The 24,663-nt window shown below is 54.4% G+C and overlaps 1 protein-coding gene across 1 annotated transcript; it reads right to left on the minus strand.

Annotated features, from left to right (window-relative positions):
• Window positions 1-3,797: 3,797 nt before the first annotated feature.
• TTC22 (tetratricopeptide repeat domain 22) lies at window positions 3,798-23,198 on the minus strand. Its single transcript, XM_027059099.2, has 7 exons — window positions 22,022-23,198; window positions 9,449-9,504; window positions 9,131-9,246; window positions 8,669-8,787; window positions 7,544-7,705; window positions 5,787-5,939; window positions 3,798-5,253 (listed from the first exon to the last, which is right to left on the minus strand). The coding sequence occupies exons 1-7, from the start codon at window positions 22,586-22,588 to the stop codon at window positions 4,717-4,719; spliced, it is 1,710 nt and encodes a 569-aa protein (XP_026914900.1). The 5' UTR covers window positions 22,589-23,198; the 3' UTR covers window positions 3,798-4,716.
• Window positions 23,199-24,663: the final 1,465 nt, after the last annotated feature.

The raw sequence follows: 24,663 nt of genomic DNA on the forward strand, positions 1-24,663 counted from the left end.
GCTCCCTGTGGGCGAGGAGCTGGGGCAGCAAGGGGCTGGCCGGACTCGCTAAGTCCACCAGCAAGCCTTGCCAGTGACGTGGCCCCACGGAGCAAAGCCGGAGCCGGAGGGGGAGGGTTTCTCCCTGGAAGCACCCCTGCAATGCTGGGGATCTGTTTCCATCTGCTCATTTTCCTGCTGAGTTGTAAAGTGCTAAATGTCATTATCCTCCCCTTCCTTAAACAAGAAAAAAAGTTAACAGCCTGCGCAAAGGAGATATTTCACTTCATTTGGTACCCCGCCACCGTCATCGGCACAGGGTGCTCCCTCGGGGCCTGGTTCGGGACGAGGAGGAGTCCTGTTCTGTTCTGCTTTCAGCTGCTAGCACCCACTCGGTGTAGGCTCGAGGCTGGGCGCCAGCAGCTGGAGGCTGGGGCAGAGCTCGGGCCTGCCCCCTGGCCGAGGAGCCACCCGCCCTCTGAACATCTCAAACACTGCCGTGGGTGCCACAATAGGGAGAATGGGGGCCAGGGGAAAGTCAAGTTCAGCTGCGTGGCCCCTGCAGGTGAACCTGACAGAAAAGAAGATTTCACCTCAACAGCAGGACAGACTCAGAAGACTTTGGTCCGCTGAAAATTGAAATGCTTCCTTCACGGTCGTGAGCTGCCTGTCTTCCAGGGCCGTGCATACGGTTTAGACAGAACACTCACTGTTGAGAGGAGTTCTGATCTAGAAGGAGAGGCTGGAAGAGGGGATGACTAATGTTCTTTCCAACACTGAGATTCTAGGAACCTGCAACTGCAAAGGCTCACCCGTTTTCACCATCTTTAACGTGCCTGGCTCACATTGGCTAAACGGGAGTTTCTGGCTGCCTGATGCTGGCTGCTAGACCCGGAGGAAGGAGTGGGCAGGCAGCACGAGGTGTGACTCATCTTCATTATTCCGATTATGGGGCCGTTAAGGCTTTTACTCTGCAATGCTCCCCTAAGGAACCCCTGCGGCTTCAGCTATAGGACAGTTGTCCTCCTGGCCACCTAGTGGACAGAGGTGTTCTGCAGTGTTCAAAGCTGTAATTAAATAAAGATCACCCACCCACTAGCCTCTTCCTGGGGGACTTCCTTACCTACAGCCTTAGCAGTGACTTGTTGAACAGGTGGAGACAAGGGCCAGGTTCCAAGTCCCAGGGGCTGCCATCTTGGGGAAAGGTCACAACGGAGGCTGAGTATGACTGGTGTAGAGGGGGAGGGGTGGGCCAGCACTGCCAGCTAAAACCTTTGAGAGCTTTCCATTGGTCTTCCAAAGTCCCCACTGTGGCCCACAAGGCCCTGCATAGCCTGCCCTGCCTGGTCTAGACTGTGAGCTCCCTGAAGGCAAAGGCAGGGTCTATTTTGGTCTCCACTGTAGCCCCAGAACTTGGCACTGTGCTTGGCATTTGGCCAGTGCTTGGTAAATATTTGTTGAGTGAATGAATGGACGGCCTGTGGTCTTCCTGGACTTAACAGAAATAAACTTGACAGAGGAGGCAGCTAGCTCTGAAAGGGCAGACAGCACTGGCCAAAGAGTCTGGAGGTGGGGTTCGAGTGTGTACCTGCCATCAATTTGTTGCTTGACCATAGTCAAGTCCTGCTCTCTCTCTTTTTATTTTTTAAATGTTTATTTATTTTGGGTGGGGGGCATGAGCGGGGGAGGGGCAGAGAGAGAGAGGGAGGCACAGAATCCGAAGCAGGCTCCAGGCTCCAAGCCGTCAGCACAGAGCCCGACACGGGGCCCGAACCCACAAACCGTGAGATCATGACTCGAGCTGAAGTCAGACATTTAACCAACTGAGCCACCCAGGCACCCCTCAAGTCCTGCTCTCTTGCCTTGGTTTCCCAATCACAGAATTGGGGAATTGACAGAAGGTGGCAAGGAGGCGGCAAGAAAGCCCACGCTTTCTAGTTGAGCTCGAAGCCTCAAAGTTCTCTGGGCCGCAGACCCGGCCCTAACCTCAGCCCTCATGGACGTGGTGATGGAGTCACCTGTTTGGGGACTGAGGCAGCCATGTCACTGCTGAGACTTTACTCATTTCAGTGACTAACCTGAGCCTACCTTGTGTGCTAAGCTCAGTGCAGGGCCATGGGGTTGAATCAGAGGTGGTTACTGCTGTAAAGATTCCAGAGTTGAGTGGGGTGGGGGTGGGGGGGCGACAAACGTGTTGAGATACTTATGACCCATGGAGAGGGGAAAAAAGGCAATGCAGTGGGGGGCACAACACCCCAAAAGCAATCCGTGCGTAAACGAGAGTGATTAATGAGAACTGGGAGGATTTGACAAGACCCCCTGGAGGAGGCACCTTTGAGCCAAAGACTTGGGATAGAAATTACAGGAAAAAAGCCAGCAGAGGAATAGTATATGCAAAGGCACAGAGGTGAGGCAGTTTGGGGAGGGAGACCAGGACCCGGCATGGAGGGAGCAGGGCTGAAATGATGGGATGTGTTGACGATCACAGGCCCAACTCTAGACCACAGATGACACATCCTCCAGGAAGGGCTTTGTCCCAGGAGGCAGCACACAACAGGACAGGTCTGGTCCCAATCCTGCCTGGCTCTTCCCATTTTTATCTGTGACCTCGTTCAGTGGCTCAGTGTCCTCATCTATAAAATGTGGATTATGGTGCCTACTCTTCAGGGCTGGTGAGGATTGCATGGTCAATGAGGTTGCATGTGTGAACAGCCTTGCACATAAGGAGGCAACCCCCAGAAATGGGGTTTCCTTTCTCTTTTTGGCTTCTGGCCAGAAGGCGGATACCCTTGCAAGAAGCTCTCGTGTGTGTATGTCAGTCGTTTATACAGTTAGCTACGAATGAGAGTGGCAGAAAGAAAGTTTATTGAAAAGGCTTGACAGGAGTGGGAGGCAATGGAGGGAGAAATCCACGACCCGGAGGTCAGGAAAAGTAAGGAAAGCAGCAAACTGGAAAGCCTGGGGATGCAGACAAACTTCACCAACGTCCCAGTTTTGCCCACAAACTACCTTGAATTCAGTTTGTGTGTTTAGGGAAGCAGAAGAAACAGTTGGTTTTCTGTTCTAGGGAAGGTTCCGGGTCGCGGTTGTGGGTGGAGAAGGGAGTGGGGGAGAAGAGGACAGGGCTGTGGAGTCACCTGCTGGACTCTGCTGCAGTGGAGGGGAGAGGAAGGCAGGAGGGAGAGAAGGTCACCACCCAGAGCGGGGAGCCATGAAGAGCCATGAGGTGGAATTTGGGGGCCCTGGTCATGATCTCATGGTTTGTGAGTTCAAGCCCTACGTCCAGCTCGGAGTCTCCTTGAGATTCTCTCTCCCTTGCTCTCTGCCCCTCCCCTGCTCGCATGCACTCTCTCTCAAAATAAATAAACTTAAAAAAAAAAAAAAAAGGAACATTATCTTGATGGATATCAGAGTGCCCCATGTGACAGGTGACACATAAACCCTTAACACATAAACACATAATGCTTCAGTGTTCATCAGTTTATTGGTATTTTTCCAAACCTGAACATGCTGCCAGTAGGTTTGAAGTACAGGGGTGGGAGGCTAGGAGGCGTGACTTTGGGCAAGCCACCTCCTTTCCAGGGCTGTCAGTATTGTCAGCTACACACGGGATTGGAGTGCGTGATCTCTAAGGCCGGCCCTCCTCAGTCTGTCCTCCATCTGTCATGGGAGACCTGAGAAGCAGTGCAGGGGTGCTGGCCTATCCCTGGTGAAGTTTGAGGATCAGGGATATGAACAAAGCAATGAGTATCACTCACTCTAAAGAAAGGGAAAAATGCAGAATAAATCACAAACCATTATGGGGGTCTTGTCATTGCCGTTACGAACAGCCAGCATTCCCGGAGTCTGGAATTTTAGGTGAAATTGGCTCTTATACGTGGGACCACAAGAATCCAGCACGGCCGTTCTAAGATTTACTGGCAATCAGAGCTTACGTCTTTGACAGTAAACTTCTGCATCTAAGATTCTGTGACTACAAGTCCAAGAGCGTAAAATTCCAAGACTTTTTTCAGTCTCTTGTGGAGGGTTCAAACCTCGGAGCAGGTGGTGCCTCCTGATGGGCGGGGACCCTAGGTTCTCCTAAGCACAGGGAAGTCAAGCAAAGATTCCATTTGATGGGCTCTATTTCAGGGAGTTTGGGGGCCTTTCAGACCAAGTTCACCAAGGGTGAGGCCTGCTGGAAGACTGCTAGGCAGGTGGGGAAAAGCCCTGAGCAGCCGGGTGTAGACTTGCTCTTACCTGCCCGTTATCTCACTGCGCAGTTTTGCCCTCTGCTCTGACATGGCTTTTCTGGCTGCAGGACCTGAGACCCACTCCAGTCAATGTATGTACAGGGGGCTTTATTACAAGGATAGAGTGAGGCTCACGGCAACCCAAAGACAGGAACTCAGTCCTCAAGGATTGCGCACGGGGACTAAAGAGCCGCCAAAACGGGGGCAATTACCTTCGGTATCTTGCATCCATCTTACTTTTTTCGCATATTTGCACAATTCGGCCCTTCATCAGGCAGTTTCCCAGGGGCCTTACCTACCTCCCTGCGGTCCTTAATCAGCCCTCTGTGCCTGGATGGGCATGCCAAACCACCCTGGTTTCTCAACGTCCCTCCCAATACCCGAAGGAGAATCTAATTGGCTCGGCTCAGCAGCCAGCCTATGGCAGGGCGGGCCCGTTTTGAGCGCCCAGATCCGGCCCAATCAGCTGGAGGTGGGCCTCGGCGGGGCGGGGCCTCGAGGGCCCTTAGAGGGAGAAGGCGCGGCGGCCCCGCGGCACGCCCGAGACCTCGCCGTCCTGCTCCATGGTCTCGAAGAGCAGTCGCACCAGCGCCGGCCGTCCCTGGGCCACCAAGGCCCGGGCCAGCCCCAGCACCTCGCCCGTGTGGCCGCGCCACACGCGCTGCAGCTCCTGGCGCAGGCGCGCCGCGGGGTACTTGCCCTGGGCGCGGCGCAGCCACGCGTCCACCTCGCGGCCCAGCTCGGCGTCGCTCAGCTGCTCCTGGCTCCACTGCGCCAGCAGCGCCTCGAGCAGGCAGCCGAAGCCCTCCGTGTGGCTGGAGCCCGCGTCGTCCAGCTCCACGGCGCGCTTGAAGCAGGCCGCCGCGTTGGCATCCTCGCCCTTGATGCGCAGGCACTTGCCCCGCAGCAGCTGCAGCTCGGGCAGCGTGGCGCCCAGCTCCGACTCGCCGGCCTTGGCCAGGAAGACGAGCGCCTGGTTCAGCGCCGCCTCGTCCACTGCCAGCAGCTCCTGCACGGCGTCCACGCCCATGTAGTAGTAGACCTAGGTGGATGGAGGTGGGGGGCGAGGGCAGGGCGATCCTTTCTCTCTGCTCCTTCAGGGCCCAGGCTTGCTTTTTAAAAAAGTCCTTTCATGCATTCATTCCCACCCCTCCCTCCCCCACAATTCTTTGGCAAATTTCGGCCCCGCCCAGGGAAAAGGAGAGGAAGCGCTCATTCCGGTTCCAGCCCACAACTTTTGGTCATATAATCTTGAGCGAGGCAATCTCTGGGCCTCGGTTTTCTCATCTGTAAAATTATGATACTGTCACCTCTTGGAAATCGTCCGTTGTGCCCAGAAGGCACCTCTGGATAGAGTAATGGCCCGAGTGCTTTAGAAAGAGGTTGGTCCTGTTCTAAATGCCCTATGTGCATTTTCTCACACAATCCTCACCACGGCTGTAGGAGGTGGGCAGGTTATCAGGCTGGGGGATAGCTGTATTTCTCCCTGTGTCCTCAGTGCTCAGGCCTAACTTGGCAGAGAGCAAATAGATTTGCAGTAAGCCATTGGCTACTCAAGCCAAGAGGTTGCCTTACCTGGCCAATGTCCAGGTAGGTCTTGAGGCCTGGGCACACCTTGACCACTTCCTCCAGGTCGGCCTTGGCACAGGCCAGGTGGTTCCTGTCAGGCATGCCCCCGAGCCCCATCTTGGCTCGCTCCAGGTCGTGCAGGTAGGCTCTAAGGTGGATCTGTCCATAGAGAGTCAGCTCAGGGACAATGCTCCAAGCAAGGACCTCTGCCCTCCCTTCTGCCCTTTTTCTCAGCAGCAACTCAGGGGAGTTCTGTGGTGCAGTAGAAGGTCCCTGAGACTGGGACCCCAGAGTCCTACGTCCTAGTTCTGTGCCAGCTGTGCTCATCACACCCTTTCTGGGCCTTAGTTTCCCTATCTGTACAACGAGGGGGCGTTGGATGAAGCTAAGAGCCCCTCATTCATTCAACAAATACGTATTGAGTGCCCACCATATGCCAGGCCAGTGCTAGGTACTAGGGGTGCAGTGGTGACAAGTGGCTGGGGGAAAATAAACAGGGTGATAGGCTACAGGTGACTGGGGGAGGGGGCTATTTTAGATAAGATGCAGAACCAAACTTGTGAGAGTTCACATAAGCAGTTTGGAAGGAATGGCAGGTAGCCCCAACTTACAAGCATCAGATTACAAATAATTCCAGACTCTTACTTTCGTCCCCACTTCCTCCTTTCCCCCACACTTGGAACATTAAAAAAAATCTAGAGGTTCTGAAGGGAGGCATGAGAAGGAGGAAGTAGGGAAAAGGGGTGATTGTTGTTGAAGGTATTAACGCTCTGGTTCTAGGAAAGCATCGCGAGGTGGGGGAGGAGGGAGCTCAGGCTTTGGAGCCAGTTGGACTTAGCTGAATTCCAGCCCCCCGCTTATTAGCACGTGAGCTGGGGAGGATGTTGTTCAACCTCTGTGAGCCTTATTTTCCACATTCGAACAATTAGTACACTAGTATCTTCCTTGGAGAGTCCCCATGATGGTTGAGAGAACATATTCTAGCCAAGATCTAGCATGGTAGGTGCTCAGTTCCCTCATCCATTCACTCACTCATTCATTCGTTCATTCATTCACAAATATTCAGCAAGAGCCTGTTATGTGCCAAGTTCTGTTCTACCAAGAGCCTGTTCTACACACCCAGGATACAGTAGAGAGCAACACAACAAAATTCCCTGTCCCCACGGAGCATGTATTTTAGTGTGAGGGAGAGAAAGACAACATACATGGTAAATAAATAGTATGTTGGGGAGTAATGCATCCTAGGAAGAAGAAGTAAATTAAGAAAAGAGGAAACCAAATGTTGGTAAGAGGTTGGCATTTCAGTAAGATGGTGCTGGAAGCTTCCTTTTCGTCAAGACTTCCAGGAAGTGAGGAAGGAAGCCAGTCAGGGAGAAGAACATTCCAGGCAGAGGTCATTATCCATAACTCACAGTTTGGGGAATGGAGTTTTAGAGAAGTGGCTGGCCCCCAGTCCCAGAGTGATAGGTGGACAGGCCAGATTTCAACCCAGGTCAGTCAGACTATATTGAGGGCTAACCAAGAAGAGGCTGGACGTCATTGACCAGGTCATTTTGGAGGGATGCCTGCAGCGGGTAGGAGTCTCCTTCATTCTTTCACGCAACAACCTTACGGAATATAAACCTTGTGTCTTGATGACACCTCAGCTCCTTTCTACCATGACGGCTCTGTGACCTTTGGGCTCCGGCAACACAGCCTTAACCCCGGGCCCTGTTCTCTGATTCCTGATGGCAGGATGAGGCGAAGCTTGCAGGCTGACTCACCTTGGCCCTTGTGCAGTATGCCTGCCAGTTGAGCTCCGGATCCCGTAGGACATCTAGAGCCATGTTGCAGGTTCCAATGGCCATATCCTGCTTCCCTAGGAAGTGGAAGATTTTGGCCAGGCGATTCAGGATGGGGGGTTGGTCCTTGGCTATCTCAATGGCCTAGGGAGGGGAGAAGGGTAAGAGCAAACTACTTGTCTGGTTATTTGCAGGAACCCCATCTCTGGGTAGAGCCATGTCACTTCAATGTTCTTGTTCCCTAAATCCACCTGCCACTAGGTTTGGTCATATGGAACCTAACACTTTAGGGTATGACTCACTGGCACCCAGCTCCCGAGAGTCAGACTCTCATGCTCCCCACCACGTTCATGTGTCCCATCTGGTGAATCCCCCCATACCCTAGGCAAACCTCTCTTCCTCAGACACACCCAGTGCAGGCTACCCAATTTCCCAGGGCAGATGGAAGGGGGTGCCAGAATCGGCCTCTACCTCCCCCATACTTACACAGTGCAGTGTTTCTCTCTGGGCCACAGCACTTGCCCCCTATATTGTTACTGACCACTGCCTGTCCTGTGTGGGTCGCTGTCTCTGAGATAGTGGAACCTGCAGGGACTTCCTCACTGTGCCCGGGCACAGAGTAGGTTCTCCAGGAGGGGTGGAGGCAGTGTGTTTGTTAAATCGGATAAAAGCTCTCAGAATCCTCATGAACCATCCTTTATGTTCTGTTCTACTATCTCTCATCAAGGACTTGCTCATTAATCCACCCACCAGCAAACATTAGGGATATGCCCCGTGCAGGGCTCTGTGCTGAGGGCACAGGTTAATGAATACTATCCTGGGGTCTTGAGACTTGCCTTAGGGTCACATGGCCCAGGGGCAGAGCTGGCACAAGACCCCAGCCAAGCCCAGCTTCTTTCCACTATGTCACTGGGTGCAGGGAGGGACAGTGAGAACCACAGCCTGACCGGGAGAAGTCTGAGGGGATATCTGAGACATGGAGAATAGCTTAGAAGACAAGGCTGGAGAAGTGGGCTTGGGGTGGATGTGGGATTCCGGAAGAGGAGGCTGGGGGGGGGGGTCAGGCTCCATCCTGGTTTGACAGGTGGGTGTGGCCAGGGGCCGTACCTTGCCAAAGCAGTCCAGGGGGTCGGTTCCCGAGTATCCGCAGTCGTGGACACCCATGGGGGTGGTGGAGAAGGTGTCCTTCCTCTCCAGCAGCATCCCGAGGTAGCACCAGGCCAGAGCTGGGGGTGAAGTGTGGGAGAGGGGTGTCTAGGAAGCAGCAGGGTGGAGACAGGGAGGAAGCCCAGGACGAGGGAGGGGGCCGGCTCCACGCAAGGTATCAGCCCCGAGGAAGATGAAGGGAGCGTCTGTGGCCTGAAATCACCAAGCGAGGTGCAAGGTACCTGAGTTCTGTGAGATGAATCAACAAGTATATGGGACAGAGGTGGGAGAGAGAGAGAAGCAGGATCCCCAGAGGGAGATGATGCCAGAGGTGGGGACAGTGATGGTGACCGGCAGGGCTAGTGACTGGAAAAGGGAGAGCCAGGCAGAGGCTGCTCTAGCACCTGTCCCCGTGGGCCCTACCTTGGTGGTGGGGGTCCGAGGACTTGAGCACTTGCCGGAGCAGGGCCAGCGTGCGGTTGAAGGCAGGCAGCCTCTTCTGCTCCTCACTGCCCAGCTCCAGGAAGATGCCATCTAGCCTGTGGCCAAGAAGGGGATGTGGGTGGCTGGCACCCCCTCCCAGCTGTCCCTGGGGTGCTGTGAATGAGTACTCCCCAGGCCAGTGGCAGGGAGGGGAACTTGGGGAGCCCTTGCCATGGAAATGGGCTCAGCCGCCTCTTCCCCGGGTTCCAGGCCATGCCCCCCGCCCCCACCATCCAGTCCCCTGCTCCCCAGCCTGACCTGATGAAGAGCGTGGCCATGGTGAAGTACCAGCCCCTTTTCTCCTCCGCTGGGATCTAGGAAAGCAGAGAATGGCCCGTGGTGCTATTATTGAGGTACTCGAGCCATTATTGTTCATAGATTCCCACACTCGCCCCGAACCCCGAAAAGCAGGAGTGGACACCCTTGATCATGGTCCTGGACCTGCCACTGGTGGCCGAGTGACCTTGGGTGAATCACTTTCCTTCTCTGACTATGGAGGCTTTGACAAGATAACCTGTGTGAATGTCCTGAGTACGGTGTGCATCGAGGAGCAGGAGTGGTATATGTTTCTTCCCCTCCATCTTGCTTTTCAAGCTAAGCTTCCCTCCCCCTGACTCCCCTCCCTGTGCTCTGGAGTCCCCCATTCCAGGGCCCACATGCCACCGGTCACCTTCTTGTCCTCCCCCCCACCCCCGCAATGTCCACTCGCTTCTCCCCTTTGGCGCCTTCCCTCAGCTTCCCCCTTCCTGAGAAAGCCCCTTTGGGCTTGTTTTTAGAGTTCAGCTGAAGCCCAGGACCCCCCCTGAACTGTTTTCCCATTGTTATTCTTGCCAACCTTGCCATGCATTTAGACCGACTTGGGCACCGGATAAAATATTTATGCTGTTATTTATGGGAGTAGCTGCTGCTGCCTCGGGAAGGAATTTTAATGAAAACCAATAAAACCCCTAGTGCATATCAGCAGCTCCGCTTCGGGCTCTGGTCCCTCCCTCCACTTTCGTCTCCTGGTGTGGGTCTCCGGGCTGGATTCTGCGCTCACCACCCCCCACCTACCATGGCCTCCTCAGCTCAGGATCCCCATCCTCTCTCCACCCTGACTCCTAGCAGCAGTGAATGCATTCGGTCCAGCCAGCATTTCTGGGCATCTGTGTCGTGAGCCCCTGTGTTGAGTGCTATAGGGATGTGGCCCTGAACCGGACCTACACCCTGGCCCAAATCGGTTCCCGATCTAGCTCGGAAAACAGACCCAGGCATCAATAACAGGGCTTGACTGAGCGCCTGCCATGTGCCACGATTCTGACACCCAATCTCTCAATCTCACCATAACTTATCAGGTACGTATCATCTGCCTCTTACAGAGGACCATACTGAGGCTCAGAGAGGTAAAGTGACTTGCCTGAGGTCACACAGCATGTGAGTGTCAGAGCTGGAACTTGTACTCCCTTTGTTAGGCTCCAAAGCCCAGGCTCCCCTTACACACCAGGTTGCCAGTGACACTAGTATGAGGCAGAGTTTGAACAACAAGGCCATGAAATGATGTGGACAAGCGCACTGGGATGAGGAGGCTGCTCCCAGCTGAAAGACTCTGAGAAGGTCTTGCAGAGGATGGACTGTAAGGTGAGGCTTGAATAACAGTGGTGTCTCAGAGGCTGGAATGGGGAGCCTCTGGGGAGGCTGTGGATGAGCTTAGAGGGAGAAGAGAGAAAGAGGGGCCCTGTGAGTCAGATCCCACTGAGTGGAGTGATGTGACGGCCCACTGAGGCAGGGGTCTTCACCCAGCGCCCAGGCCAGATCACCTAGAGGAGGCCCCGCTAATCACACTTCTTAGCCATGATTCACCAAGTATCTTCTCTGTTTGGCCCAGGCTGGGTGACGCAGACAAGAGAGGAAAGGCAGGTCCCACCTTTAGAAGCTCCCAGTGTGGCGTGAAAGCCAGATGGTCTCACAATCAGGGTGGAAGGAACGCCAGGGGTTACGAGCAGAAGTATCCTACACGATACAGGAGTGCCCACAGAGCGAGGGGAGGGCTTGCCGGAGCAGGGTTCTCCAGGACAAGTAGGAACCACCCAAATGGACACCAGGAGAGAAGGCATCAGATGGAGGGGACATCGTGTCCCCTCAGAGGTGAGGGGCCGTGGTGTGTTGTAAGGGGCGGGGGGATGAGCCAGCAGGAGGGGCCCCTGATTGCCTGGCTCAGGACCTGGAGTTCGTGTGCAGGGCAGTGGGGAGCCATAGAAAGGGGAGTTCCAGGATCCAGTGCGTTTTTACATTCACATCACCTGGGAGGGTGGTCCTGGCACTTAGGTGCAAATATGTATATGGGGCTTTAGCTGAGAATAGGGCTGTCCAGAGGGGAGAGCGCAGTTGCCAAGGGTTAAAGGGCATCCTCGAGGGCTCAGGGGGGAAACATTTGCCACAGCGGAAGGCCAGGATGGGCTTTAAGCCTTTGGCTTAGGACCGAAGGCATAAGTGCCTCAGGCGTCCTGGCTATCTAAAGTATGACCTCATGACCTCTGGCCCCATGCCCACTTGGAGGTTGGCCAAACTGAGTCACGGTGGGGAGACACACGATCTGCTCCCTTGTTCAGGCTTCTGACAAGCAGGTATGGCCCCAAGCGAGAGCAGAGGCTCGGGTGGCCGACGGGCCTGGCCATATGAGGTGGGTGACCCTGGACGGATGAGTTGCCTCTCAGACGCTGTGTCCTTATGTGCAGAAGAGGATAATAATATAGGCCTCACAGGCATTGTGAGGGCAGTGGCCAGCTCAGAGTACATGCTCCATAAACATTTGATCCTTTTTCTTCTGGCGTGGGTTAGAGCTGAGCTGGGCTAGGGGTATCTAGGAGGCTGCTCTGTCCATGGGACCTATTTCAGTTCCCTGTGTGGCAACGAGGTCTCAGGCCCTGGAGTCCAGAGGTGTCCTGGCCCACCCTGCTGTCTACCACCCTGCCCCACCCCATCACAGTGCAACTAGGGCCTCAGATCCCCCTTGGGGTCCCAAGCACCTTTCTCCCCAGTGTCGGAGAGTAATGTGGTATCCTCAGGGCTCTCCCTGGTTCCTCTTGTTTGGCACTCAAGCCGCAAGAAAGTAAGTTATGTGCCCAAACCACGGTTAGTACCTGACAGAGCGGCACTTAAATTCATGCCTTCACAATCCTAGCCTGAAGCATTGTCCACAGCACTGTTACCTTGATTACTCTCCTCTCTCTGAGGATACTGAGACCACGGAAGTGAAGCAACGTAACCACGGTCACACACGAGTTAGTATCCGGACTTAAAACCCATTGGTTTTACCACCACTCTTGATATCCTGGAGTAATTCAAGAGCCTGGTTATGGTTTGCACTACGCAGGCAATACCACCACCTGGCGGCGGTATGCCTGAATTGCAGGGCTAACTCCTCATTCCCTTCAACTTGAAGGTTAAAACAGATTTTCAGAAAAGAAACTAGCTGAGCGACATCTCTACCACAAATCCCAAACATAGTCCCTCCTCAGATTCCGTCGAAGAGTGACACTTGCAGGAGAGCTTATGGGGTTGCAGATTCGGAATGGGGTTATTGACATAAACAGATCTAGTCTGAGGCCTCATCTGTCCGAGCTTTCATCTTCTATCCCTGTGATGAAGCTGGTGGACTCTGTTCACTCTGCTATGCAATCCTGGCCTGAAAATGGGCTGTCTCTTTAAAAATCCTTCTGGTTGTAACTGAAGCAGCAGCTGAGGCTGTTGCCAGGGGCAACCTGGCAAGCCACAGTGCGTTAAATTAAATTAAACAGGCCTCTGGCTGCCCCCCTCCCCTCCTGGAGAAGGGAGGGGCTGCTCCACCTCTCTCCTGGAGAATAAAATTACTGTGAAACCTCTCAGGGCTGCAAGGCATTCATTTCCAGAGTTATAGCTCCCAGGGGCAAGGTGTTTGGAGGCAGCCCGGGAGTCCCTGAAAGGGCTTCTGCCAGAGGAGGAGTGTTCACTGGGGGGTCTGCCCAGCGTGGGCTCTGGGCAGCACAACACCCTTTCTCTTGTTTGGTCCTCGTCACAGACCTGGGAGCTGGGGGTTCCAGATCTGTAGAGGGGGCCAGCCCAGGCTTCACGCTGGAGGGGTCTCACATTAGGCTGCCCCTCGTGGCAGATCTGTGGGAGGGAACCGGGCAATGCCCAGGCACCAGCGCCAACCCTAAAGTAAAATCCTTAGATCCTGGGACCGAGTGAGACACAGCTCTCAGGCAAGGGGTCCGCAGGACATTTCCCTACTCCCCAGAGGCTCGCATTGTTATTTCCCTCATTTTAGAGAGGCAGAAACAGAGGCTCGAAGAGGCAGAGGCTTGCCTACTTGACCCAGCTCCTCTGACGTCAAGTTCATGTTCTTCCCACAACATCCAGCTGCAAGGGTTTGCGTGGTGCTTACCGCTTACAGAGTGGACTCACACAGATTCCATTCGATCCTCAGACCCTCCCGTGTGGAATGTAAAATGTGTCACCATTACTCTCTTAGCACAGACGGGAAAACTGAGATGGGCCCATGTCCTGAAGGTCACACGCCGGCTGTGTAAAAGCCCAGACTGAAACCTGGAAACGGTGCTTTTGTCGCTATACTGATAACAGCAAATTTTTTGGAGCACTTGCTAGGCGCCAGGCACATAGTTTGCGTGTTAACCCATTCCACCCCCAGGGTGACCTATGAGGTGGTGACGACGATTGGCCCAATGTTACGGAAGAGGCAACTGTGGCCCAGAGTGGCACAGCTAGAAGGCAGCAGAGCTGGGAACCCAGCAGCCCAACCCCACCACCTTTGCATCTAATGACTCCAGACGAGTGGTTCTCAAAGTGTGGTCCCCGACCAACAGCAGCAGTGGCATCTGGCAATTTGATAGAAATGAGAGTTCTCAACTCGCTGAATCAGGAACTCTGCAGGAGGGGGGCGTGTGGGGGGGACAACCTGGGTTTCAGTAGGCCCTCTGGTGTACTAGGTCCTCCCGTACTGCACCGCGGGGAGCTCAGTGGTTGGTGGATCTCTTTTTTAAATGGGCCAGAGGGTCAGAATTGTGATCCTCAGGGAAGCCTGAAGATCCAAGGTCCTGCAGCCGCATGGGTGAGCGACAAAGGTAGGTGATCTGGCAGAACCGACAAAGAATAGTGTCAGCACAAGCCACTTAGCATCAGGACAAGCCATTACAGAGCTGGTTTGGGTTAGCTCGGCGGGTACAAGGATGGAACTTGGCCATTCCATTTACTTCAAAAGGTGGCCCCCGGAGAAGGAAATGTTGGGGTGGGGGGGCTTGGCTGTTTTAAAGGATTTCAGTAGAAGTAATATACGAAGGACCTACCAATCTATATGCGTCTGAATAGGCTCTCAGAGACCTTGTTGGTTCTTCGGGAAAATAATTGCCTTGCCATCTGAACTTTGCCCCTTTATGACATTGTACTCTACATTTTGGATTCCTTTCTGACTAGTTCTCCTTCGGGAGAGGGGGAGTGTGAAGGACCAAAAAGAAGGAGCATTTCCGAGCATCAAGTCTCCACTGGGCAATTCAGGGCCTCTGAGGACTGGATCCTCACGGCAGCCTGCGAAGGTGGAAGGCATCCTCCTCCCCTTCTGAATGAGGAGACAGAGGCTAATAAAAAAGCCACTGCCCAGCCCCACAGCCTGGGGTGGAAGTGCCAGGATTCAAGTTCAGATCTGCTTCCCTCCAACGCCCCTGTTCTTTCCACCTCATCACGCCGACCCTGTGAAGGCTGATGCTGCAGAAATAAAAGTCACAAGGTGGCAGGCTTCAGGAATGTGTTCTTGCACAACTGGAACGTCCTCTGTGAGACCTGCTCTGTGCCCAGAGCCCTGCCTCCACCCCAGCCCACCTGTGGGACACACTCCAGAAAGGCAAGGGCAGGAGTCCTTCTTCCCCTCACCTAGCTCCTGCTGTGGGGGGTGTGGAGAATACACAGAGGGTTGGGATTGGAGTCCCATTCCTGCCTCTGCCTTCCCCAGGGATCCTGGAAAGGCTCCCGGCCCAGCCCAGGCTTCAGCTTCTGCATCTGGATGATCCCACTCGGCCTGGACGTGTCACAGGCCTGTTGGGTGGGGTCCATGTGACGGATGGAGGGGATTTGAAGGAGGGGTGCTATGCCATGAGAGTAAGTCACCTATGCCTCCCTGGCCTGGCTTCCCTGGACGGTCTTCATGGATTTTAAGATTTGAGCAGATTGCCCTCAGCTTTCCACTATCACCCCTAGGTCTGGCACGGCACCTAGATGGGCCATCCTGGCCTCCACTGATTCCCTAGACTTGCGGGACCGTGTTGAGCACTTCTCTGTCCCACTGTTTACAGAAAAGGGACCCTGTCTAGTCCTGAGTCCAAACCCAGCTCTAGCACCAGGAGAGACTGGGTGGGTCTGAGGAAGTCTCCTGCCTTCTGCGGTAATAACAGTGATGCCCGAATGTTCTCTGTCAGGTCCTCCCGTGGGTCTGTGCTGTGTGCGCCTTAGCATTCTTTTCCCCTGTAGAAGAGGTAGCTGGGCCAGACGATGCTAAGGGCAGGTTTGACTCTGGGATCCTGTATCAATGAGGGGGAAGCCAGTTTCCCAAACTTGCTAGGTATGAAGGGAGATAAGCCAGCAGCAAACTCAGAAGGCACTAGATAGGCAAATTTGAATGGCTCCAAGGCCAGCAGAAGGTTGGAGCTAGAGCCCAAGAAAGCTGTGCCTCGGCCTGGGCTTTAAGTCCAAGAGACCGGAGTTCAGTTCCTGCCAGTCACACATGGCTGTGCGCCCTTGGGCAAGTCACTACATCTCTCTAGCCTCAGTTTGCTCATCTGTAAATGGACTGATACCAGGTCTGGCTTCCCAGCATCTCTGCGAGGACCCCTGACTTAGAGTGGGGTCCTCCCCAGTGCTATTGTTCTTTTCCTAAGACCGGCTGGGGCTGGGGTGAGGGAGACCTCAGGAAGGGCACGGAGGAGTGGGGGTGCTTGCTGAGGAGAGACCTGGGGGCTCCCTTGTGTCCTGGGTCCTAGCAGCCCCGTCAGGAGATGAGGATGGGAAGCCTGTGGCCACTGATGTCGCTGGGGCTAGGCCTTCCTCTGTGAGCACAGTTACACTTCCCACAACACCGTCAGGCAGGCATCTCGGACACTTGGCGCAGTTAAGCAGCTGGCCCAGGTCACCCAGGACATGGCCGGCAGGGCAGGGACTCCCTGAAGCCTGTGGACTCTCGTGCTGACACGCTGACCATAGTCACACCAGGGCACCCCAACCCCCCCCGCCCCCCAAGGCCCCAGGGTCTCAGAGCAGCTCTGGTGCTGGAAGAGAAGGGGAGAGTGAGGAAGGAAGGCTGAGGCGGAGGGGGACCACGTGGGAGGCCAAAGCTCTGTCAGGGGGGATGTTCGTGAATTCTAGGTCTGCAGCCGGCTTTCCTGGTGGTGGCTGCAGAGGTAGGGGTGTGTGTGTGTGTGTGTGTGTGTGTGTGTGTGTGTGTGCATGTGCGAGCATGCAGGGGACCCTGGAGCTACTGACCAACTGTGCCCTCTTGGCCCTTCCTACCAGGTCCCCACCCCTCTGGGTGTGGTGACTGATTGGAATGACCACACCTTTGTTTGTGAGGCTGTGGGCCAGGCCTCTAAGCTCTGCCTCCCTCTCTGCCCGCCCGAGCCGGCAAGTGCAGTCTGGACAGCCGCAGTGCACTAGGTCACCTCAGGCGAGCCACTTCCCTCCCTGACCCTCTTGTGTCCTTGGTGTGATGGGAAGTCACAACACTCAACTGGCAGTGTGTCGAAAGTTTGAATAAAAATCAAATGCAGTCATGGGGGTGCCTGGGGGGCTCAGGTGGTTGAGCGCCTGACTCTCGATTTTGGCTCAGGTCATGATCCCAGGGTTTGGGATGGAGCCCTATGTCGGGGCCCCTCCCCTGCTTGTGATCACACACCCTCTTTCTCTCTCTGTCTCTCAAAATAACTAAATAAACGTTAAAAAAAAAAAGATTCTTTCCCTCTGCCCCTCTCCCTCGTTTGCACGAGCTCTGTCTCTGCAAAGAAATAAGAATAAAAAAATCAATCAAAGGCACTAATGAGTGCAAAATTCTTTGCTGCGGGCCTGGCACCCTCGGCAGTGGAGGCCCTCATCATCACCCCGGGGCCATGAGCAGGTGTAAAGGACCTGCATGTGTGGGGGTGGGGCAGGTGTGTGTTTAGCCACCAGTATTTGGGTAGAGGGGAAGAAAATCAAATAACTCAGCTAGCTTGGGACAGGGATATTTCCTAGAGAAAGGTTTAAGTTACCTTCTTTTAAAAAAATTAGGGGTCTTGGGGCGCCTGGGTGGCTCAGTCGGTTAAGCATCTGACTTCAGCTCAGGTCACGATCTCACGGTCCGTGAGTTCGAGCCCCGCGTCGGGCTCTGGGCTGATGGCTCGGACCCTGGAGCCTGCTTCCAATTCTGTGTCTCCCTCTCTCGCTGCCCCTCCCCCGTTCATGCTCTGTCTCTCTCTGTCTCAAAAATAAATAAATGTTAAAAAAAAATTAAAAAAAAAATTAGGGGTCTTATCCAGATGGCCAACAGACACATGAAAAAATGCTCCACATCACTCATCATCAGGGAAATACAAATCACAACCACAATGAGAGACCACCTTACACCTGTCAGAATGGCTAACATGAACAACTCAGGCAACAACAGATGTTGGAGAGGATGCAGAGAGAGAGGAACACTTAGGCACTGTTGATGGGAGTGCAAACTGGTGCAGCCACTCCGGAAAACACTGTGGAGGTTCCTCAAAAAATTAAAAATAGATCTACCCTATGACCCAGCAATAGCACTGCTAGGAATTTACCCAAGGGATACAGGAGTGCTGATGCATAGGGGCACTTGTACCCCAATGCTTACAGCAGCACTTTGAACAATAGCCAAAGTGTGGAAACAGCCCAAATGTCCATCAATGGATGAATGGATAAAGAAGATGTGGTATATATACACACACAACGGAGTATTACTCGGCAATCAAAAAGAATGAAATCTTGCCATTTGCAACTACGTGGATGGAACTAGAGGGTATTATGCTAAGTGAAATTAGCCAGTCAGAGAAAGACAAATATCATATGACTTCACTCATATGAGGAATTTAAGATACAAAACAGATGAACATAAAGGAAGGGAAGCAAAAATAATATAAAAACAGGGAGGGGGACAAAACATAAGAGACTCAAATATGGAGAACAAACAGAGGGTTACTGGGGGGGTTGTAGGAGGGGGGATGGGCTAAATGGGTAAGGGGCATTAAGGAATCTACTCCTGAACTCATTGTTGCCCTATATGCTGACTAATTTGGATGTAAATTAAAAAAATAAAATAAAATTTAAAAATATAAGGGGTCTTTAGGTTTAAAATCCAGTTATCCAATTAAATGAAATGTCACAACAGGTACAAACACCACTTGGATGTCCCGCTCTATGCTGGACACTGAGTGGTGGGGGCTAGAGAGGCCTGGCACACGGGCTCACTGTCCAGGTTGCAGGGCACAAATCACTTGGAGAGAAGCCAGAGGCTGGGAATGGCTCTAAGAGCAAAGGCAAGTGCTGTGCGGGGGTGGAGGGTGGGCAGGGAAAAGGGCTGGGCCCTGATGCGACGTGCACCCTGCCTGCAGCCTTTCGGGTTCTCTGTCTACCTCTGAAGCTCTTAACACCCCTCCATTTTTAAATTTGTCACCAAGAATCCATCTGCAACCGTGCACCTGTGTGTGTGCGTGTGTGTAAGAAGGGGGTGTCGGCTGGAGGGTAGAAATGACAGGTAAGAGCAGTCTGCCTCCTCACATTTTCATAACTTAAAGAAAAACAGGAGGGAATGAAGAGCTGAGAAAGGAAGTGACAAACACCCACTCACGTACACTTTGCTCCTTTTTGGATCACGGGTCCAATGATTAACTTTATAATGTTTTCTCTTGCAATTTTAGGGAGCGCACGAGTATTGCTTCTTCAGCCACTCTTTATCCTTTGAACCCCAGAGGCTCCTCCCTGCTGGGGACAGTCCCAGCCCCATTAGGATGGAAAAGCTCTTGCGGCCAGAGCACAGCCTGGGTCGGACCACCTCCTGGGAGCCGCAACCCTCTCAGTGGGGGGTCCGACACCTGCTGCCCTGCTGTCCCACCTCCTCCTTCCCCGGCCCCAATTCTGACTTCATCTTTGCCCCCATCCTTCCCACCCCTCCCCCCCATACATGGCAACCCACCTCCTCTCTCCTGACACTTCCTCCCATCTGGGAGGTGGCCCATGAGGAGTGTCCCTCACCCCGCATCAGCCACCGGCACTCACTGCACCCTTACCTCTCTGACCTCCCCAGAAAGAGCAAAGGCTTTGAAGTCAGACAGAGTGGGGCAGATTTGACTGCCACTTACTAGGTCTGTGACCTTGGGCAAGTTACTTAGCCTCAGTGCGTGCACCTCAGCTCCCACATCTGTAAAATGGGATCAGAGGGTTCTTGTGAGGACTGAGATCAGGTCTGGAAGGCACTCACAGAAGACATTCGTAAATATTATTGTGTGAAGTTGCATGTTACATGAAGGAAGGCTTCAAGGTGCAGGTGACATTTGAGTTGGGTTTTGATGGATGGAGTCTACTTTCTGTGCAGAAGGAATAATAGCTGCCCAGGGAGGTATGAAACAGCGCAGCATGTTTGGAGGAGTAAAAGTAGTTTCGAGTTGCCAGGAAGTGAGGTTCCAGGGAAGTAAGAGGAAATGCAGTGAAAGAGGGGAGCAGGAACCAAGTTTCAGATGCCATGTTGGTAGTTCTTGGGCCACCGTGTGCTCTTCTGTGTGAGGCTTCTTCTGGCCGCCCTCTTTCTAAGCCACTCAGCTGTCACCAAAGCCCTCAGCCTCTGCAGGCCCCATCATGCAGGACCTTTGCACGCACCACGCCCCTGCTGGGAGTGCCCTCGCCTCAGTCCTGCCAGGACACTCCTGCCTCTTCCAGAACCTTCTGCCACTCACTTGTGCTGAAAGGAAGTGTTCCTTCTCTGAAAGTCAGTCACTGCCACTCTATCCCCAGGACCTGGGCTGCGGACTCCGATACCTAGTGCTGAGGTCCCCGAAGGACGCGTCCATTGCCAGCCTCTGGGGTCCTGTTTGTGGTTCAGGAAGTAAAGCCCTCAGACATGGCTGTCACATGACACAGGCCACTAAATGAATGGCTGTGGCCTCGGCCAGTAGTAGGCACATCTCTGGCATGTTCTGGCTCCCACTTCCAGGGGAGGAGCTCAGGCAAGGCTAAATAAAGGAACACATGTTTGCTTCTCTCTGTGTCCACAAACTTCTTAAAGACAGGGCCTGGCACATAGTGTTCAATACATGTTAAGATGTTGAGCATCTGCCTCTCAGGCAGGCCCAGAATTTACCAGTTTATGGGCACTTGTACCCCATGCTTTGATTACACAGTCACAGGAAACCTGAGGCAGAGATCACTATTGTTAATGTTCTCGAAGCAGACACGAAGGCCAGAGAGGAAAAGTGACTTGTCCAGAGCCACACAGCAAAATACAAAGAGAGTTGGATGCTTGAATCCAAACCTCTGCCTTCACGCCCACCTCCTCCAGGAAGCCTTCCCCCTGCTCTCAGGAAGGGACGTTATAGACCATCCAATCCCCCCCTTTCTGCCCCTACTTCACAGAGGGGGAAACCACAGCCCAGAAGGGAAGGCCCAGGAGGGCCCCCTGGCTCCTAGCTCAGGGCCCTTTGGGCCCTGCCCTGCTGCTGGGACCACACTGAATACACGCTACACTAGCCATGCCTCCCACTGTGGAGGCATGCTCAAATGCTCGAATGCTCGAAGCTGGCATTCAGGGTCTGGGGCTCAGGCTTTAAAACAGAAAACCTGGGTCCCTGTGGACCTCCCGCGATGAGCACAGCTACCTCCAACCTGGGGCAGAAGAGGCTTTTTTGGGAGGTTCTGAGGAGGCTCTCTCAGCCCAGGAGAGGCAGAGGTCATCTGCAACCTTGCATCTCTGTGCCGGCTCTATTCTAAGTGCTTTCCAAATATGAGGTCTTCATGGCGACATCAATCAAATGGGAGCGCCCTCATCTCACAGCTGAGGGAGCTTAGGACGGAAGTACCATTATTATCCGCATTTTGCAGGGAGGGAAATGGAAGTTAGGTGGCGTTAAGGATGGACCGGAGGTGAGAGGTGTCTGGGGTTGGGATTTGAACCTGGACTATCTGACCCAGAGCCTACCGTCTTGACCTCTAGCCTGCGCTGTTCTCTTTAACCCAAGTCCATGCCCTCTACCCCGCATTCCCCGAGGTCTGGACTCCACATTTCCTCTCTGAAGCTGGAAAAGGCTTTGGGTGGAAAAGGCTCTGAGGGAGGTGTGCAGAAGCTTTGTGAATGGAGCCCCGGGTGTGTGAAGGCTTACTGTTATTTATATGTCACACATCTAAGCCATTATACAACATCCTCCTTATCAGCCAAACCTTGCCTTTGAGGAAAAGTCATGGTACCTCTCTGAACTCTGGTTTCTTTTTCTGTAACAGGAGGATAATGCCCTTACATCATTACACTTGCTGGGAGGAGCAAGACGAGAAGGGTGGGTCGGCCAGGCTGATTTTGCAGAGTTGCCAAAAGAGAAACCTAGGCAGGCCTTCCCGCTAGGAAGCGGGTCCACGCCCTAGCCCGGCAGGGAAAAGCTACAACAAGCCTGGTCTGGGCCCCAGGGCCTGAGGGATGCTGGAGAGGAGGGGCGCACCGAAAGCTTATTCCGGAAGCCAAAGGGCCAGGGTTTGGGGAGGGTCTGGGGTGCGGGGGCGTCCCTGTAGACGTTGGGGGCCACGACCCCAGCCCTCCCGGCCTGGGGAGGGTTCACCCACCTGCTGCCCGTAGCCCAGCGCCTTGTCGTAGAGCGCGATGCCGGCGGCCAGCACCCGCGCTCGCTCCTCCGGGCTGGCGCAGCCCACGTCGAAGCCGTGCGCGTAGCCCTGCTCGGCCAGGCAGCGCGCGGCGCGGAGCCGAGGGTCCCCGGCCGCCTGGCCCTCGGCCGCCAGGCCCATGAGGCCGGCCAGACGCCCGGCGCACGCCTCCTCGTCTTCCTCCTGGCCCAGCCGCCCGTACACGTGCACCAGGTTGGCCCAGGCGTTGAGGTTGCCCGGGTCCTCGCGGGCCACCTCGAGGAAGCGCTCGCGGGCCTCGTCCAGCTCCTCCAGGTAGAAGGCGAAGGCGCCTAGGAGGTGGCGCACGGCGGGGCGCTGCGGGGCGGCCGCCAGCTCGAGCTCCTGCCGGAGGCCGTCCCGCTGCAGCTTCAGGTCCCGGGCGCGGAGCGAGGCCGGCGAGCGAGGCTCAAAGTTCAGCTGCATCTCCAGGTGGAAGTGGCCCGGCAGGTAGTCCAGGTCGTCGACGAGGGCGTCCAGGTCCTCGGCCGCGGCCTCCGGCTCCGCCATGGCAGCCCCCCTGCTCCCCGGGCCTCGCCCCTGCCCCCGGAGGCTGCGGTGAGGGGGGTGGGTGCCGTGGCCGGGGCGAGCCCGGCGCGGGAGGCGAGGGGCCGCGCGGGAAGGCACAGGGTACTGCCGCCTCCGGCTCCCCGGCCGCCTCCCGCTGGTGGGAGGGTCTGAGCTTCGGCTCCGGGAGCGCCCTGTGGGTGTGTCGGCTTTCGCTGCTCAGCGGCCCTTGGACGCACGCATTGCACAACCAGGTATGCCAGGAAAACAGGTGCATTGCCAAATGCGGGGCGCGCGAACCCCGGTGCGTGGCCAAAGGCCTGGTTTTACTCTCTCGGCTCAGCAGGCGGGAAACGGGCTGGGGAGGAAAGGACTTGCCCGGGTCACAGAACCGAGCTGGGCCCAAGCATCCTGGAACCCAGCTGGCTGAACCCCAGCCAGGCCCTTTCTCCGTGGGCGCTGCCGCACTCTCTCTGCCTGAGCTCGCTGACTAGGAGGGCCGGGACTGGCCCTTCCAGCGGCCTGTGGAAGCCGCCCTCACTCCTGCTGTCCCCACCCTCTCCCAGGTGCCTGTGTTCTCCTTCCTCTGAAGGGAGCCGGCCACTTCTCTCGGCTCTTCCTTAGGCCGTTAATAAATAATGGCTTCCCCACTTAGGATTTCCCTGCCTCCTCTGCCCTGCCTTTGCCATCCCTAATAATCTGTGACCTTCGTAAGTATGAGTCACTTCATGATTGCATACCTCACACTTTCCTTATCTGTGACATGAGGGTGACATTCTCTCCCCTAGAGGTAGGGCAGATATCAAGGGTAAACCTGGTGAATGCCACTCTGGACAGCTGCCAGCAGCTCCCCCTCCACCCCCTTGGTTCCCATTCTATCCCATATGCCCCCTGTGGCCCAGTTTTCTTGCTCTTGCTGGTCTTTTCCCAGGACGGGCACTGGTTCCCTACCGTCTAGAAGGCAGGGCTGTACTCCCTGCTGCAAGGCGGCTGGTCCTCCAATGCTTGGGCTTTGTAGCCGATCTGAGCCTCTGAGACCCTCCTGCCCCTCCTTCCACCTGGGCAGGGCTCCTGACACCCTGTGCCTCCAGCCTCTTGAAAAAGAGACCAGCGTTTTCAAAAGAGGAACTCAACCCCCTGGGGAAAAGCATGCCTTGAGCAATAAAAAGGTAAATTCAAAACATCATCCCGGTGCTACTTCTCACCTGTAATTTTAAAATATGAAACTTAACGAGTTTTCGTCAACAAGAATTGCTCTAAATCGCTGGTGCCCGTGAGATGACCCTTGGGCTCCGGCCTTCTTGGAGGCATCAGGGATGGATTCCCAGAGTGCTTGGCTCTCCCCCACCCCGCCTTTTGATTGTGGTAACACCTGCTTAGCCTGAAACTGACCATTTTAACCATTGTTAAATGGTTACATTTAACATGTACAGTCAGTAACATCAAGCACATCCCTTTTGTTGTGCAGCCATCCCCACCATCCTTCCCCAAAACCTTTCATCTTCCCAAAGGGAAACAGTGCCCATGAAACAATAGCCCCCTGATCCTTCGTTCCCCAAGCCCCTGGTAACCACTGTTCCGCTTTCTGTCCCCCTGAATTTGAATACTTTAATTACCTCCTATAACTAGAATACTATAATATTTGTCCCTTTGTGACTGGCTCTTTTCACTCAGCCTAAGGCCTTCAAGGTTCATCCGTGTTGTCACAGGGTCAGAATTTCCTTCCTTTTTAAGGGTGACCGATATTTCATTGTATGCATGTAGAGACCACATTCTGTTTATCCATTCATCCATCGGTGGACAGGTGGGTCGTTTCGACCTTGGCTGTGGGGAACAATGCTACGACGGACATGGGTCTGCAAATACCTGTTTCTGTCCCTGCTTTTAGTTCTTTTGGCTATATACCCAGAAGTGAGAAGACTTGGTCATACCGATGTTTAGTTTTTTTGAAGAACTATTATACTGTTTTCCATAAGAGCTACATCATTTTACATTCCCACCGACAATGCGCAAGGATTGTATTGTTTTTTTATAATGGCCATCCTAATGGGTGGATTTGGATTCGATCTGACTCTGAG

Source organism: Acinonyx jubatus, chromosome C1, assembly GCF_027475565.1.
Source record: "Acinonyx jubatus isolate Ajub_Pintada_27869175 chromosome C1, VMU_Ajub_asm_v1.0, whole genome shotgun sequence".
NCBI lineage: Eukaryota > Metazoa > Chordata > Mammalia > Carnivora > Felidae > Acinonyx > Acinonyx jubatus.

Bases quoted from the DNA above. Each gene is read 5' to 3' on its own strand.
- TTC22 (XM_027059099.2), bottom strand. From the start codon at position 22,588: ATGGCGGAGCCGGAGGCCGCGGCCGAGGACCTGGACGCCCTCGTCGAC. The intron at 5,940-7,543 runs GTGAGTCAGCCT...CTCTATGGACAG, and splicing joins CATACTGCACAAGGGCCAAG to ATCCACCTTAGAGCCTACCT. The intron at 5,254-5,786 runs GTAAGGCAACCT...CCATCCACCTAG, and splicing joins CCTACCTGGACATTGGCCAG to GTCTACTACTACATGGGCGT.